Below are 18490 nucleotides of genomic sequence, written 5' to 3' on the forward strand. Positions count from 1 at the left end.
GACATCTCCTTTTTAGTGTCACATGTCTCAAAAAAGGTAGCCTCTGCTTGTTACATCTGTGTGTTCAACTCATAATTCAATCCTATAACTACCACTCTTCAGCTCCTGTGTTTCTTTTTTTTCACTGAATCTGGTCCTTTCAAAATCACCAGTGACAGAGTATATTAAATTTAAATATCTCATCATGATGTTCAAGATTTTTAGCCTCTTTGCCCACACATCTCCTCCTTGAAATACTCCTTAGTTGATGTCTACTTTACTCATTCTCCTCATGTGGCTCCTTTAACTCCTATTTCTTAAAAGTCATTTTCCTTTCATGTTCTATTCTTGGCCCTTGTCAACATTCCATCTCTAACCAATATTCCAGCATAGTCTCTCCCTGAACTAATAATGATCTTTGTTTTCTAACTTACCTACACTCTTGTGGAAACAATTATAAACCCATATTTTTAAATTTAGCTTTGGCTAGAAAATGTAACCTAAGCAAATACCATAGCCTCTTTTAGCAGTTTTAATTTAAAAGTTTTAAAGAATGGGATTCTGTTAATACAGGTGATTTAAGATTAACCTTGACCTAGCTATTGAATCTCCTTAAACCTAAGTAAAGTTTAACAAATAATTACAAATCAGTTAAGAGAAAAATTAAATCAAATCTATACTTATACTGTATCTTCGTATTTTAAATTTTAATTTCTAGGTCTGGTGAAAAAGGGCAAAATGCTTCTCTATAGATCTTAAAAAGTGTAAAAAGTTTAAAACTTTCAGGGACTATTGATTTTTAACTTTGAGGCTAAAATATACTTGTTGTAGGAACCTACAATTTTATAGAAAATTGGTTTTTTCCCTCATATTTTTCAAATATATTGCTCATAGGGAGCTGATTTTTACACACTAACTGTGGTGCTATAAATCCAATACAATATCAATCATCTAGTCTAATCAGTCCAAGCTATATAAAAGGACTCTAGATTCCCTTAAAACATTGGTTCTCAAACAGCAGTAATTCTGCTGGTGAAACATCTAGCAGTATCTAGAGACATATTTGGTTGTTAGCATCATGGGGCTGGGGGAACGCTTCTGGCATCTAGTGGGTAAAGGGCAGGGCTGTTGTTAAACATTGTATAATTAACAGTTCAGCCACCACCAATAACAAAGAATTATCTAGTCCCAAATGTCAATATGATCAAGGTCGAGAAAACCTGCTCCAAAAAAAGGCACTTTCTTAAAAAAGAAGAAAGTTAGAGAACTCTTGCTTCCTGATTACGAAAGTTACTTCAAAGCAACTGTAATCAAGACAGTGTGGTACTGGCCATTAACTCTTTTTGCTATAATTTTTTGCTCACCAAACAAATTCTTGATTGAAATTTCATCTTTCACATAGACTTCACTGAAGGAAAAAATATGTACCTCCTAATAGATGGGAACACCTTAGCCCATTAATAAATACAGTTCTTAAATTTAAAAATTGGCATTGGGGCATATTATTCTCTTATAAGGTTCAAGTCCCACTCCCTTACAGCCTGGTTTGGGTAGCTGGTTAATCTCCTTTCTCTGATTTTTGGGCTTTTTGTTGTTATGTTAACTACCGTGATTTCAATGTAAGATATCTTAAAAGCTTGTAATGGAATTTTATTATTTATCTTGCACATTAATGATACATTTTATTCAGCACCCATGTGCCAGGAATGCTCTCTCTATATTAAATCAACTAAATCCGCATAAAAAATCTACATGATAAGTAGTGTCTTGCAGATTTTAAAAGCTGAGGAAATGTAGGCAGAAAGATATACAGCCGTAAAGCTTTCCAAAAGACATACAACTAGTAAATGACTGAAATGGTATTTAAAGCCAGATCTATTAAATTCCAACATACCACATATCTCTCCACAGAGTTTACTTAAAAAAAAAAAAGTCCAAAGACTGAATGGAACTTTAAAAACAAAAGTAATCTAATTCCTTCATATCCCTCCATTTAGCCAGTTCCACCTACAAATGAGCAACAAAACATCTCTCTTATATACTGTATTAAATGAGTATAGGCTTCTAATGTATTATCCATACACTAAGAAGAGAAATTTAAAGTGTCATTTGCAACATCATCAAAAACTTAAGAAATACTTAGGATATACTTAAAATATGTGTAAGACCCATGCACTGAAAATTACAAAACGTTGCTGAGAGTAATTAAAGAATACCTAAGTAATTTAAGATGATATAGATAGATAGATATCCCAAAATTTATCTTTAGAATCAATGCAATTTCAATTAAAATTCTAACAAGTTTTTTTGTTAGGTATTGACAAGTTGACTTTAAAATTTATATGAAATTCAAAGGAGCTACAATAGACAAAACAATTTTGAAACTACATTAGTCAAGACAGTATGGTATTGGCATAAGGATAAACATATAGATCAATAGAAAAAATAATCCAAAAATAAACTCTCAACCACGTATAACCTATTGATAGCTAACAACGGTGTCAAAATAATACAACAGGGAAAAAGATTCTGTTTTCAAGAAGGTGGTGTTTGGGGACTTCCCTGGTGGTCCAATGGTAAAGAATCCACCTTGTAATGCAGGGGACGCCAGTTCGATCCCTGGTCGGGGAATTAAGATCCCACATGCTGCGGGGCAACTGAGCTCGCGTGCCTCAACGAGAAAGCCTGCATGCCATAAACTACAGAGCCCCCGCGCCCTGGAGCCCACGCGTCACAAGTAGAGAGAGAAAATCCACACTCCATAACTAGAGAGAAGCCGGCACGCCTCAGTGAAGAGCCCGTTCACTACAAGGAAAGATCCCGCATGCTGCAAGTAAGACCTGACACAGCCAACAAAATAAAAGGAAATAAATAAATAAATATTCAAAAAAAAAAAGAGGTAGTGATTGATCAACTGGACACATATATGGGGGAAAAATTAACCTTGACTATTACATACATACAAAATTTAATACTAAAGAGATGATGGTTCTAAATGTAAAAGCTAAAACTGTAAAACTTCCAAAAATATAGGAGAAAATATTAGTAACCTTGGGTTAGGCCAGGTGATGTTGTGATTTATTATAAATAATATATATATGGTCTTCATCGGAGTTTCTGGTATAGAGCCCTAAAACCCTTGGGATTTCAAGTCATGAGAGCAAGCAAGGTGTCTTTTATTATGTTAATGAGGTGACTTTTGGAAAACATCTCAGAATGGTGTCTGGTTGCCAGGAGAACCAACCATGTGATTTGAGGGTTGAAACTTTCAGTCCCATCCTGAGACTTCTGGGAGGGGAGAGAGGCTGAAGATTGCATCAATAGGCAATGGCCAGTGATTTAATTACCACGCCTATGTAACGAAGCTTTCAAAAAAAACCCCAAAGATTGACATATATACAGTACTATGTATAAAATAGATAATTAATAAGGACCTACTGTATAGCATAGGGAACTCTACGCAATGCTCTGTGGTGACCTAATTGGGAAGGAAATCTAAAAAAGAGTGGATATATGTATACATATAACTGATTCACTTTGCTGTACAGCAGAAACATTGTAAAGCAACTATACTCGAATAAAAATTAAAAAAAAAAAAAAACCCAAAGGAAGAGATCCAGAGAGCTTAGGGGCTGGTGTACACGTGGAGATGTGGGGAGATGACATACCTGGAGAGGGCAGGGAAGCTCTGCAACCCTTCCCACATACCTTGCCCTATGCATCTCTTCTGTCTGGCTATTCCTGAGTTGTATCCTTGTATACTAAACCCATAAACTAGTAAGCAAAATGTTTCTCTGAGGTTGTTAGCCACTCTAGCAAATTAATCAAACCTGAGGAGGGGTTCATGGGAACCTCTGATTTATAGCCAGTCAGTCAGAAGCACAGGTGACAACCTAAACTTGCAACTGGCATCAGAAGTGGGAGGGGAAGGCAGGAGAAGGAAGTCCTGTGAAACTGAACCCTTAACCTGTGCGATCTAACACTATCTCCAGGTAATTAGTGTCAGAATTGAGTTGAATTGTAGTACATCCAGCTGGTGTCCCAGAATTGCTTGCTGGTGTGGAGAAACACCCACATACACATATGTTGGAACTGATACCAGAACACTTTTTAGGCCAAGACACAAGAAGCACAAATCATAAAAGAAAAGCATGAATAAATGGATTTTTATCAAAATTAAATTTACTCTTTGCAAGACACCATCATGGAATTGAAATGGCAAGTCACTGACAGGGAGAACAAATCATATATCTGATAAAAGACTGGTATAATACATAACTCGTAGAACTCAATAATGAAAAGACAAATGACACAATAAAAAATGGATGAAGGACTTAAACTGATACCTCACATAAGAAGGTATACAAATAGCCAATGAACGCATGATAAGATGCTCAACATTAAGGAAATGTAAATCAAGTCCATAAACAGATGCTCTATACACCTACTAGAATGGTTAAAATTTTGAAAACTGACAACACCAAGTGTTGGTGAGGATGTAGAAAACTGGAACTCTAAATTAGTATTATTAGTAATGGGAAATAGTACAGCCACTTTAGAAAATAATTTGGCATTTTCTTCAACAGTTAAATATACACTTATCATATGATCCAGCCCAGCAATTCCACTTCCAAGTTTTCACCCAAGAGAAGTGAAAACATATGGTCATTTTGTAACTTATGCTCAAATAACCATGGCAGATTGTGCATAATGGTAAAAAAATACGAAACAACTAAAATATTTATCAATAAGTAAATGGATAAATGAATTGTGGTACTCCCACAAGATGGACTATTATTCAGGAGTCAAGAGTAATGAACTTTTACGTGCAATAATATGGATAAATTTTTTAAAATATTTTGCTAAGCGAAAGAAGCTAAACGCATAAAGAGTGCACACTGTATGATTCGATTTACATAAAACCTAGAAAAGACAAATCTAATCTATAGTGACAGAAAGCAGACCGGTGGTTGTCAGGGCCTGGAAATGAGGATTAGGAGTGGGGGGCAGTTTGCTGGAAAGAATTAAAAGGGGTTCGTGGTTTTGAAAATATTCTGTACCTTTTTTGTGGTGGTGGTTATGCAACAACTGTATACATTTGTCAAAACTTATAGAACTGTACACTTAAAATGGATACACTTTACTTACGTAAATACAACTCAATCAAGTTGATTAAAAAACAATAATTTTACTTTTAGGAATCTACCCTATGGAAATAATCTGAAGTATGAACAAAGGTTAATATTCATGGTTGTTATAACAATAAAAACTGAGAACACCCTGTATCCTGTATAGGGAAAAACTACAGAAAGTTAGATAAATTATGGTATACCCTCTCAACGGAATGTGATAATCATAAGGGTATTTATAAGGTGTATAAAATAGTATCTAGACATTTGTGTCATTATGTTAAGTGCAAAGAAACAGGATTCACAAATTAAGTATGCAGTATGTTTTCAGCAATATAGAAAATTAAGGATTATTTTAAGTAATGATATTTTCTAATTTTTTATCTTTAAAATGTTTTCTTTAGTGAGACTATATTTACCCTTATAGTGAAGAAAACCAAAAGGAGGAAACCTTTAGAAATATTTTACTATTGAAAAATAAGATATAAATTCAGTAACTGCTACATGTTACAGGATTAGAATGTTCTGGTCCACAGTAACAGGTATTGGCAAATGGACATCAGCTGGTGACAGTGTGTCTGTAAATCTACAGAAATGCCTGAGGAAGAGGGTGCTCCGACTATAGTGATGAACACCAATTATCTAAGGTAAAACTGTCATATCCCTAGATTGGGGAAAGAAAGCATACAAAGCGGGCTTCCCTGGTGGCGCAGTGGTTGAGAGTCTGCCTGCTAATGCAGGAGACACGGGTTCGAGCCCTGGTCTGGGAAGATCCCACATGCCATGGAGTGGCTGGGCCCGTGAGCCACAACTGCTGAGCCTGCGCATCTGGAGCCTGTGCCCCGCAACGGGAGGGGCCGCGATAGTGAAAGGCCCGCGCACCGCGATGAAGAGCGGTCCCCGCACCGCGATGAAGAGTGGCCCCCGCTTGCCGCAACTGGAGAAAGCCCTCGCACGAACCGAAGACCCAACACAGCCAAAAATAAATGAATAAATAAATAAAGTAGCTATAAAAAAAAACGCAGCTAAAAAAAAAAAAGAAAGCATACAAAGCACTATTTCATTGATATAAGTATCCACTGATAATATTTAATTCCCTATTTCTGGGACACGAGGAAATTTTCTAAGCTCTAATTTGTCTCGTGAGTGGGCCTACTTAGGAGGAAAATGGTGCCTGGTTCTAGACGGCTGGCCCAAATAATAGAGGCAGGTCTATGAACCACTGAGAAAGGATGGTCAGCTTGATATTTTCACCCACACTCTTTTATCAGAGCAAGACAGTTATACAAAGTCACACTGGATGAACCCATAACATCAGATTGATGAACCTACAAAGTTAGGGACCACATACCCTTCTATTACAATTACAACGTAATATAAATGAGCAGGCAAAAGTTGCAAAAATTCTCCCAACAGCATTGCTTTATTAATAGTAGTAGAAATAGAGACAGGTTTTCAGTTCATGACAATTATATCCTGAGCCTCTATGGTATGGTTTTGCTGAATGCTGTATGGGGGCCCTGGAAAGTTCATACTCACCAATGTTTTGTCCATCATCCCAGAACAGCTGATCTTCAGCTCTCCCATTGTCATCCAAAGCAACAATCAATCCCATATATTTTTGTCGGCTATAAAAAAAAAGAGTTATTTTTTTCTCTAGATTGTAGGTTGTAAGAATGAAGGACAGCGTCTGTTGAAAATATTATTCATCCAGAAAAAAGTAAATGCATTAAAAATACACATAAAATTCTAAAAACAGATAAGGTGAGATAAAAGATACTTAAAAGCTAACAGAATAAAACATTTACATTTTAATGAAATATCTGATAAAACTTCAACTTGCAAAAATCAAATACATACACTTTACTTATATACATATTGTAAGTAATATAAGAAGCTACTTCTTCTTTAGGAAGAAGACCACCCTCCCCTGCAAAAAAAAAAAAAAAAGCCTTTAGCAGCTTCCAGATTGCTACAGAATACAATGCAATGTACTTATCCTGCATTTACAACCCTCCATGACCTGATACTAACCTGCTTGAATTTTATTTTTTTTAACCCTCTCCCTTATCAGTGCTCCAGTTAAACTGAATGGTTTACTATCCTCCAAATTCAACTCATTTTTCATCTTTAGTTCTTTAATCCTCCCAGAACATCTCTTTCTCTTGTCTTCATACATTCAAATTCTATTTATTATTCAAGACTCAGTTCAGAGCCCTATTTCTTAGGAAACCATGCTTTACAGCACAAGGGTGAAAGTTAACTTCTCTCTTTCTGAGTTGTTACTATCCTTGTTTTGTGTGTCTCTCTTGATATAACATGCTCTCTTTAATTTATTATGTATAAGTGTGTGTGTATATATTGGGTTGGCCAAAAAGTTCGTTCGGTTAGTGAATACCTTGTTCAATAAAATTCTTGGTGAAAATGAAAATATGTCTTTTATTCTTACTTAAAACCGAACGAACTTTTTGGCCAATCCAATATATATGTATATATAATCTCTCCTTGAGTTCACCAAAGTAGATCTGGATATGAGCACTAAAACCCTGGGTAGACATCACAAATCAAAGAGCTTATTAATATTCCCAATTTTTAAAATAATGTGTAAAGAGGTACATGCTGCTACCCTCAGGAAAACTTTCATCCCGGACCTTTGACACAGAGCTACAGGTCAGAGTTCTCCCCAAGAATGACTTCATGAATTCATTCTCCCCCAGATCCCATTTGGAAGGTACTCACAGAATCAGATCAATGAAACCGTCCATATTTAGTTTATCCACAGAGCCTCCATCAAGGTGGGCCACTTCCCGTAAGGCTGCCTCATTATGGTAAAGTGAGGCCATCAGACACTGCTTCCCTTCCTTACCTGGAGTGAGTGCTCATCGCAGGTTCTTGCCAAGGCACGATGTAGCCTCCTCTGATATGAAGGTTGATATGGTCAAGGGGAGCCTCCAGGATTTTCTACTCACCGGCCGATTCATTGCCAGATTCCTAGAAGGGAGAAAACAGGCAAGGAATGATGACAAAAAAAAAAAAAAGATAAAATGAATGCATGCTTTATTACAAGTCCTTCCTTTCCAAGGAAGTGTGTTGGAAAATCAGCAAAATACTGCAAATCTAAGGAGAAAATCTCTGATTTTCAGCTTTGCTAAAACCTCGAAAATCTAGTCTTTTCTCTGTACTCTCCAGAAAAGGTGGGGGCTTGGGGATGAGTCAATGTAACATGGGTGTCAGATTTTACCTACTTAAGCTTTTATGGATACTTTAAGCAAACCTTGCATGGCCGAAAGGTTGAAAATTATTGCCTTAGAAAATATGTGCCTGGAAGTCAGGAGAAAGTTCCATGCACCTCTCTCTGACTGCATGGACCAACCTGGTTCTTCACAAACAATGTTGGTTCTTACCATGCTATAGTCATACCAACGGGCTCTGGGAAAATAAGCATAGACCTGAAAAGTGTTCTGAAACATAAAATCAACATGTCATTATGAATATTCCAATAATTTAATTTTAACTTTTTAAAATTACCTCTGTAACTTAAGATTAAAAAAGGAATTTGACTAATGACTTTAAGAGTTTGGAAGGTTTTACTGAGAAAACCTAGGAAATTCTTCTTTAAACACACAGAAAAATAAAATTTTTAAAAAGGTAGATTTTGCAAGGATGCAAAGTGACAAGACACTAAAATGAGAATCAATTGTGGTTGTAAAGCTTCCATTAATGGAGACCTTGAAAAAAGATAAAGATCTCCCTTAGAAGTTCTAGAAATGCATTTGCCTGAAAATAGTGAGCTGTATAAGACAATCTGTAAAATGCCCTTCCTGTACTTTAGATTATGTGATTGGAGGGTGTCTGATCTGTGATAGAAAACTCACATTTTCCAGCACAGGGCTGATTAAGATGGCAGGGCCCAGCATGAACTGATGGTCTATATCCCATGTTGTGCGATCTTCTGTAAACCTTAAAGAATAAATATGAAAAATCCACCCATACTGTTATGACAGGTGCAGGGGGTTATTCCCAAGATATCCCTGCCGCTTGGGTAACAGGCTCTACTCACTCATGGAGAAGGGGTCGGACAACAGCGCTGCCCTCAACGTGAACTTTATGCATCAGAGTATAGAGGTAAGGCAGCAGGGTGTATCTGGTCTGGAGGACTTTTCTTGAGAACATCTCAAAGTTTGAGTCCCAGGCCACAGGATCTTGTCTCTAAAAGGATAAAGAAGCACGTGAAAGGTCACCTCCTCTTTCCTCCATCCTAGCGGTATGAGAAAAGGACCAGCGCAGGCACATATCCCATATGCAGGTTACACACCCTTTCTCCTTTCATTTCTGGCTTCCTCTTTCCCTACATCTGCCCTCTTTCTAAACTGGATCTCCTTGCTTCCTCCCCTTCATCATGGACCCCTCAGTATCTGCACAGGTCTAGCCTTGGCGCCGCACATGTGTAGAGAGATGGGTCTCTACGCAGCACTGACATAACTTGGATAGATTTAAGTAAAATACAAATCCATTGTTCTTAAAAGCAAAAGGAGCCTCTTTTATTTTAGCCCCATAGAGAGCCATAAGCACTTTTCTCCTTGTAGGCATTAATCCCCTGAGAGATGAGAAAAAGTATATTCTTGAAAATTGTTGGTAATTCTGGGGTTTTGAACTCTGAGGGTTTTACAAGCAATGGAGCTGCTGTTGGTGATTTTTATATTTTTTCATCATACAAATAAGTACGATGCTCTTGAGGGTTAAAAGGAAGCTGTGATCTGAGGACACAGAACACCTGCAACATAACCTGCTTCCCTCACCCTTGTCCCGAATGTGTTGTGGTTCCCGGAAGATGGATAAAACGCCCCCAGCTGCATCCAGCGAACACACATCTCATACTCAGCATCTCCAAAGAATCCGCAAATGTCTGCTCCTGTCTGAGAAGATGTAGAATCAGAGCACATTTTAGGTGGGACTTTTGTGGGTTGCAGACACACTGAGATCTGACTGGGGAATTAGTAATGGCCCCAGTAGGACTTACATAAGAGATTCCAAAGAGACTGAACTCCATCATGCCTGCAATGAGAAGATACAGCTCTGTTGGGCACATAAGAACAGCCCTTTGGAAGGGTAGTTTTGACCTGTCTCTTCCGCACCGCATTTGAAAGCTCTGGGCCACTCATGATGAAACTATCAAAAGATGGGTGCGGATTAAGACTCACACCCACAGAGAACTCACCTCCTGTTGCGTTTATTGACCACGCGGATGATGACTAGATATAACCGATGCGGCTGAAGAGCACACACCCCAGTCCCCCCACCACCAGGAGAGGCCCCGGGATAAGCCCACACACCAATGACAGATTTCTTCAGTGGGTCCCACACGGCCATGCTGTCACCCAGCCAGCGTCCCCCCCAGCAGCCAGAAGAGGGGAAGGTGGAGCGAGTGATGACGATCTCTCGCTGTCCCGTCACCTCCTGCACAGCTCTGCTCGGAGGGGAACAAGGGGCTGAGCTGAAGGTGAATTTGAGGCTGGACAGCCATGGGACTTTATCACAGAGAGCAGCTTCAGCCTGGAGCATCTGTTATTTAAAAGTGACGCTCAGGGTCCCAGTGAACTTCCCAGGAGAACAAATGGGGATAGAGCATCACCTAATATGTGGATTTCTTTTCTTTAAAAAGAAAGTCTAATTAACTAGCTGTCTACTTCTAGGTAAGAGGAGGGGTGGGGTGACGTGTAGAACATATTTATAGAATGATTACTCTTATCCCAGGTATTATACTGGTCACGTTCATGTGTACGGTCTTACAACCTTGGCCTCCTTTTACTGTCAGGAAACTGAGACTCAAAGTAGATAATTTGTCAGTCATTTAAAGAGCAAGGATGCAGATCTGAGACCCATATAAAAGTACATATGACTTTTGGGATTGACATGTACACACTGCTATATTTAAAATAGATAACCAGCATGGACCTACTGTAAAAATAAAATAAAATAAAATGGCATAAATACAAAAAATAAATAAAAGTATACATGACTATGGCTCTTTTTGGTAATATGCTCCCTACTAGGCTACTCCTCAAAAAGTAGGATAAATTTTGCACACGGGGCAAATACACATAAAAGATGTTTATCTCTCTCGATGGAAGGTTGGTCTTCTGTCTGCAGCTTTAGGCAGAAAATAAAAACAATGTGTGAGAGAAAAATCAATGCAACAAAAGAGAAAATCTATTGATAGATGCTAGTATATGATGTAACCAAATATTTGCTAAAGAAAGCATCACAAATCAATAGACAGAGATAAGTTGTCCAATAAGTGATGTCAGGAAAAGAAGCTAGCTATAGTGAAAACTAATCCATTTAGGTTACTTCCAATATTTCACACCCAAATAAATCCAAAAATGGATGGAGATGTGTGAGTGCATGCGTGTGCACACACACACACACATTCACACAGTGAGAGGTAATGAAGGTCTGAAACAAGGCAGGGATACAGAGTAAGGGTGGATGCGAATGATGCAAAGAACTTTGTCACTGACCATGTCAGAATTCTAGAAGTTTACCAGCCATAGAAATGAAATGAAAATTGTCTATCCAAGAAAAACTACTAAATCTTGGCCAGATAGTGAGGCCTCTGGGATTTTAACTTGGGGCTAGTCCCAGCCCGCCCCATCCCTAGCTCACTGGCACCAAAAGCCAGCAGCCAACAGAGTTCTGACCTCTTTTGGAGCTCTGTTAAAAGCACTATCCCCAGAGCACAATAAATACTTTTTTCCTAACTTCCAGTCCCCAGGAAAAATCTCTATTTGGACTCAAATGGACTTAAGAAGAGCGTTAAACTCCTAGTTTACCTGGCATTTCTAGACTCGTGAGGACTGTTTGATAGTGGCAAAATATTGAAATTATGCTGGAATCATGACCTAAGAAAATCTCTTGATTCATCTCCCCACACAACAAACCCATCTTTGTTTTTCTCTGCGTGGACGACTCACTTTTTATCCGTGGCCTACGGTTACTATGATCTACTCTTTATCAGTAGCTTAGACTGATTCTGACATCAGCATGGACCCAACACAAGGAGGAGTCTCTTGCTTTCTGCAGTAGACACAGTCCTAAAAAGCTGCAGGTAACTCAGAAACAAATCTGGAAATCAAATAATAGCTGCAGGGATTTATTACGTAAATGCAAGAAACAGCAATTCCTGAGGTGACTGCTCACTGCCTACTTTATCAGTGAAAAAGTTACATTTTTATATATTAGATTATCTTAAATAGGACATACTAAAAGGGAAGGCAGTTATTTAGAAGAACTGCTGGCTATATGAGGTATTTCAGCTACCGATTTCCCCCAGGTGGAACAAATACCACAAAGCTATCAGGACCTGTGGTCCTCAGAGCTACCCCCATCTCTTCACAGTTTGGGTTAATCTGTGTCCTTTCTTGTGTCTGCTCTGTGCCTACCTATCCTGAAGGTGGCCCCAGGGCTGCCAGTGGGCTGAGAGGTTTGTCTCTGGGTGAATCGCAGGCTTCTTTCAGCCTGGCCCAGACCTGAGAAGCTCTTCAGAGCTGGCTCAGAATATGCGTGGGATCTCAGGCCACTGGACAGTGGAGGAGGAAACTGGGACACTGATATCTTCCCAGCCCTAGAAAAACACAAATAGAGGAGCCTTTGAACACGTGTCCCAGAGACATCTCAGGAAGCCCTGCTCTTAAGCCCAACTGACGAGCATCTGAACAGGCCTTTGAAGCCATTTCCTCAGAGGAGTCTTACCAGCGCTCTGGTGAACATCTGTTTCCTCTGATTCATGCCCTGCCCACCCCCGGCTCTACCCTGTATCATAGGATGGGCTCTCAGGCTCCCTTAGCATTGGCCTCTGTGTAGGTCTGGCCAATGGGAAGCACTGGCAAGAGGTTAGAGGGTGGGGCTAAGAGAAGCCAGGGTATTTGTCCCTCTTTCTTTCTCTGGCAGCATCTCCAGCGGTGGCACATTGCCTCCATGGGCTCCGACTTCCATCAGGCAGTATGTCCCTGGGCAAACATGCGATCCTCTCTGCTCTTCCTGGTGGTCCCAGCACCTCAGTTCTGTAACAGCATCCTTCTCTTCCACTCCCGCAGCCCTAACTCACTGCTTTGCTAGGCTCTGAATTGTCACCCCATGTTCTGACTGCTAAATATTTCCAAAGAAAAAGCACTCAGGGTAACTTACAATCCACAGTCCATCAGACTTCAGGCTTCTGAAGGCTTCTTCTCTGGCTCTCGAGGGTTTCTGTAGAACTCTTCTATTTCCTTCTTTCACCAGGCAGCTGTGCTATTGCGCAAGAAGCCAGGAAAAGCAACGTGGGCTCTGTACAGCTGTAAGGGTGACACATGCTGTCACGTGGGGTCTCAGCCTGTCCAGGAAGGGGAGTGTGGGGACCAGGAAGGGGAGACCAGCAGGTATTTGTGCAAGGCACTGCCTACTCAGTGGGTGCCCTAACCTCAGGTCTGCAGCTGCGACTGCACAGGGTTTACTGTGGACACAAAGACATCAGGGAAGGTGACTTCATTCTCTATTTCCCTAGAAGGTTAGATAGGCTTAAGTCCCTTTTAAACATGGGATTCGTTTTACGACTGGGCATTTCATCATATGAACTGGAAAGTTAACCGTCAGGGTCTAAACAATCAAACTTCAGAGCACAGATGGTTTTTCTACACTGGCCAAATAAAGGAGATGAGTCATGCAGGGAAACACGAGTTGCAGTGTGGCGGGATGCTGGATGCCCTGGCCGACGTGGCATCAAGTGCTGAGTCAAGGCCATGACTCCTTTCACCTGGCTTACATTTTCTCTTACATGTAGACAATTCTTTAAAACCCAATCTGTTCATAACCTCTCCAGTAAAAATATTCTAGACTCTGCTTCATTATTTTTCAGGCAACATTAAATTCAAACAAAACACAATCCATTAAAGGTGTACATGTGAAGGTATTTCATTTACGATTTCCTTCTACACATTTCCAGTTTAGTTGTGTGTTGAGTTTTCCATTTGAGGATCTTTTTCTGCCAACAAATTACCAGTTGACAAGTACACTCAACTTAGAGCTACTTAACCAAACATCAGGATAGAACGTGTAAGTATCCAGATGTTTAGGTCCATGTAGACAAAAATCTGTGTGTAACTATACCTTAACCTGAGGTTCATGGTCAAGGGATCCATCCACATTCACATTGGGCAGATCTGTCCAAACCTAGAAAAAAAGAAGAAAAATTAAAACCTTTAAAAGGCATTGCACACAGACCATGAGATGTTTCACATGTGAGACATGCATCTCCATACAATTCTGGGGGATATTTGCCATTAATTAAATTGTAAAGTCTGAATATATGAAATTCTGTTAGGTTAAAATAGGTTGGGGTCTCTCAATTCATTCCATAAATTTTTTAAATTTTATTTTTTAATATAACTAAATCCGTTTTAAGCATATCCTCTGTAAAATCACTTTGCAAATGATTATTCAGTTCTCGCTGCTATGCCTATCATAGACCTATAACAAATTTCCCCTTATAAAAAACAAACGTTAAGTGTGTGACTCTAAAGGAATACGATTGATTTCCGCTCACAACCCATAAACTTGGCCTCAATACTTTTAAGCAGCATCATGACTTACTGGGGACCCCAAGTATATGCAGCATTAAAATATCCATAGGATCAACCAATTTCATCTATAATTAGAAGGACATTAACTATATACATTGATTAATTCATTCATTCAGCAAACACTTAGTGAGCATTTATATATGCCAGGCACTCTTCTATGATCTGTATCTGCTGAGGTTTAAGTAAGAAATAGTCCTGTTTTCTCAGAGTTCACAGATGGAACATAAGTGCTAAGTTGTATGCTATGCTCTCTGAGGGCAACAATATAGAAAAGGGAAAAAAAGGGAGAATGAAACTAGTCTTTGTATGCTTCCTGAGAGGGAATATTTAAGTTGGTCTTGAAGTGCAGACACTATTTGGGTAAACTGGGGAGGATACATTCAAAGGCACAGGGAGCACGGCATGTACCCGGAGCAAGAGGAAGTAGCGTTGGATAATTACAGAGCAGTTTGAATCCTGGCTAAGAGCTACTGTCACTGGAGTCGGGAAGTTCACTTAAAATCTTGTTGCTGTGAATCGAACAATGAGGATGAGGCTTGAGGCCACAAAAGGGAATGATAGGAGATAAGAGAAGGAGAATAATCTGTTGCACTTAGTGATTTATTTAGATACTGATTAAGCATCCCAGGTCAAAGATGAGAGCGAGTGACTGGGAGATAGACTTCAAGAGTCATTCTCAGGGCTTCCCTGGTGGTGCAGTGGTTGAGAATCTGCCTGCCAATGCAGGGGACACGGGTTCGAGCCCTGGTCTGGGAAGATCCCACATGCCACGGAGCAACTGGGCCTGTGAGCCACAACTACTGAGCCTGCGCGTCTGGAGCCTGTGCTCCGCAACAAGAGAGGCCGCGATAGTGAGAGGCCCGCGCACGGGGATGAAGAGTGGCCCCCGCTCGCCGCAATTGAAGAAAGCCCTCGCACAGAAACGAAGACCCAACACAGCCAAAAATAAATAAATAAATAAATTTATTTAAAAAAAAAAAAAAGAGTCATTCTCAAAGGGATTCTTTATGTTTGTTAAATGACCAGCTGGAACACATAACGGGTGTGGCACTGGAATACTTCCAGACAATAAAACAAAGCTCACTGATATTTTAGAGGATTAGACCTGAAATCTTGGTCTTATTAATGTTTATTGAGCTAATCAGTATCAGATTTCTACTCATTCATAATTTGTAAATTACCCAATATAGTTTGCCAAGATTTATTAGCCTCTTTTAATCAAGACATTGTGATACTGATTAATTATAGGCACCTTCTCCCAAGCCTTACCTTTCCCCAGACAATATCACTGTTGTCTGGCCATCTGATGAACACATTGTTTTCCTGCCCTCTGGTGAATGGGAGATACTGGGTCTCATTGCCAGAAATGGCTGGATCCTGCAATGAAAGGGTTTAAAACAGCAAATATGAGAAAAACATCCCCAAGAAAATTCCCCTCCAAATTTTTAACAATTCACAGTGCAGAAAGAAATGGTGAACCTCAATACAACACCACATACATACACACACACACCATGGATAATTGAGAGCTAAAAGAATATACTGATGTTTCTCTATAACAGTCTTCAGGAAAAAAGTATGCTGATGTTTGAAAACAATTCTTGGAGATAAACCAGGTTAATAAGACATTACCCTCAAGTGGAAAAAACCAATTTACTGTGCTTCCACAGTGTAATAGCAATAGTCCTTAAGAACATGAAATGCCTTTCTTCTATTCTGTGGGCCAGCTTACCTATCTAAAGTGGCCTTCCCCGTTCACTCCATCCCATACCCCCAACTGCTCTCTATAATAGTATCTTATTTCACAATTGTCATAGAAATTGTCACTACATATCTGAAACTATCTTTTTTTAATGTTTATTTATTGGCTGTCTCCCTCCAACAGAATAAAACCCCTATAAGAAAAAGGATGTTTCTTATTTAGATTATAAACACAAACACACACATTTTTTAGAACAGTGATTTTCAAAGACCCAGTGTTTAATTAATACTTGAATGAACGAATGAACAAAAGTCAGAAAACAATGCTGTAATTTTTAAAAGCTAGAAGGGAGGGTGATTTGCAGGTAACTACTTCTGTGTTTGTCAAGATATAGCTTCCAATGTGAAATAATAAACTGATATTCTGGATCTTAACTCAGTTGTTTGTGAGTTTAATTAAGAAGAAATAAGTCCCCTAAGCCTCACAATTCCTGAGTAATGGTAATGGTAACTTAAGAGGTTTTTGAACCCCCTAAGGTAAAGATGAGACTAAGATATAGTTATTCCCTCTGAGACACAGCTTAAAACAGTGAAGCTCTTTTTTTATTTTTTTGCTGTATGTAGTGTTTCAGTCCATAGTTCTTCTAACTCTACTGAAAGAACAGTAATAATTAATTACATACTAGTGACACTCAGTTATGAAAAATAAATATTGCTATGTATCATCTTTTTAAAGCCATTTTTCATTTGTTCTTTCTTCCTTTGTTTATTTGCTTTTTAATACTTTTATTTTACACTGTAGATTCATAGGCAGTTACAAGTTACAAAAATGTTCAGGGAGATCTTACACACTTTTCATCCAGTTTCCCTCGGTGGTACCATTTTTGAACCATGAGCATAGACACAGAAAACGGGATCTAATCTTTCTAAATACCTACCAGAATAAGAACAAATCTCACACCATTCTTCTTCATTTGCTCAATCACGAGGCCAAGATTTTGAAAGTTGGGGCTGAGGGTGAAGTCCAGCTTCCGGTCCATGTAATCGATGTCTACATGCTGGACATCCTGAAGAAAGGAACAAGCAAGATGCTTGGGATCCTGCAGCAGGGCCTCCTCGGGGCACACGGACTGCTCGGCCAGGCTCCAGTACTGCTGCTTGCTGACCCCAGCCCAGGCCTCCCTGAATTTCTTATCTCAGTTCTCCCCTAGACTCACTTTTCAATTCCGCTGATGGAAACTGCTTTCTGATTCCTGCATCCAGCTCACCTGTCCCCATTCCTTCTCTTTCTGTTCCTCCAATTGGAATTCCCCCCATTCCTTCCCTCAATTTATGGCTTTTCCACTCTTCAAATTGCAAACTCGGTGAGCCTACCAAACAAAGGGTGGTTAAACGTTCAAGGGTAGAAAGCCAGACTTGCCTGAGAAACAGAAAAGATTGTATATCTGTTTCTTTTCTCCCCTCCAGTAAACCTGACTGAATTTATTCACATTTAGAACTACAGTATTTTATAGTTTTTTAGAATGTATATACTTCTGTCATCCCCATTAGACTGGATGATCCTTGAGATGAGAAGCTTGTCTTCCCTCTTCTCTATACCAGGTTTCGGCACATGAAATTCACTCAATCCATGATTGTTGAATAATGGCTAAAGTGGTTAGTATTCAGTTGGGGGAAGAAAAGATGTTTCTTTTTAACCTGAAGGTGATAATCACCTGTATTGCCTTAAGACTCTAGGTAAAACTTGTTCAAGGGAGCAGAGATTTGTGCATAAACCAAAGCTTGGAAAAGAATGAACCAACACGTTATTAACATTAATTGTCTCAGTGAGGTAGACCTATGGATTTTTAAAGATCTTTTAATTTTCCTATCTTTTCTAATTTATGTTTAATAAGTATCTAGAATAGTAGTGTGTAAAAGGAAAAATTAAGCCTGGATGAATGTTTCAAATTATCTTTGATGAGAACATCATAACACTTTACTTTATTCTCAGCTTCCAATCATTAATTGTCCTCCAAAATCTCAGGAGGTGAACTGAGAACAAAGAGAATGCATGATGAGAAA

General features: G+C 39.2%; 1 protein-coding gene across 1 annotated transcript in view; it reads right to left on the reverse strand.

The window, feature by feature from the left end:
• LOC132372237 (probable maltase-glucoamylase 2) overlaps nt 1–18490 on the reverse strand; it is a 69012-nt gene that overhangs the window by 12734 nt on the left and 37788 nt on the right. The window contains 13 exon segments of the mRNA XM_059934393.1: nt 6648–6736; nt 7975–8099; nt 8513–8569; nt 8984–9068; nt 9169–9317; nt 9908–10024; nt 10129–10163; nt 10442–10670; nt 13296–13322; nt 13325–13441; nt 14253–14315; nt 15995–16102; nt 17365–17493. Of these exon segments, the coding sequence (XP_059790376.1) occupies nt 6648–6736; nt 7975–8099; nt 8513–8569; nt 8984–9068; nt 9169–9317; nt 9908–10024; nt 10129–10163; nt 10442–10670; nt 13296–13322; nt 13325–13441; nt 14253–14315; nt 15995–16102; nt 17365–17493 (1330 nt within the window).

The sequence above is a fragment of the Balaenoptera ricei genome, chromosome 9, assembly GCF_028023285.1.
Source record: "Balaenoptera ricei isolate mBalRic1 chromosome 9, mBalRic1.hap2, whole genome shotgun sequence".
In the NCBI taxonomy this organism is placed as follows: domain Eukaryota; kingdom Metazoa; phylum Chordata; class Mammalia; order Artiodactyla; family Balaenopteridae; genus Balaenoptera; species Balaenoptera ricei.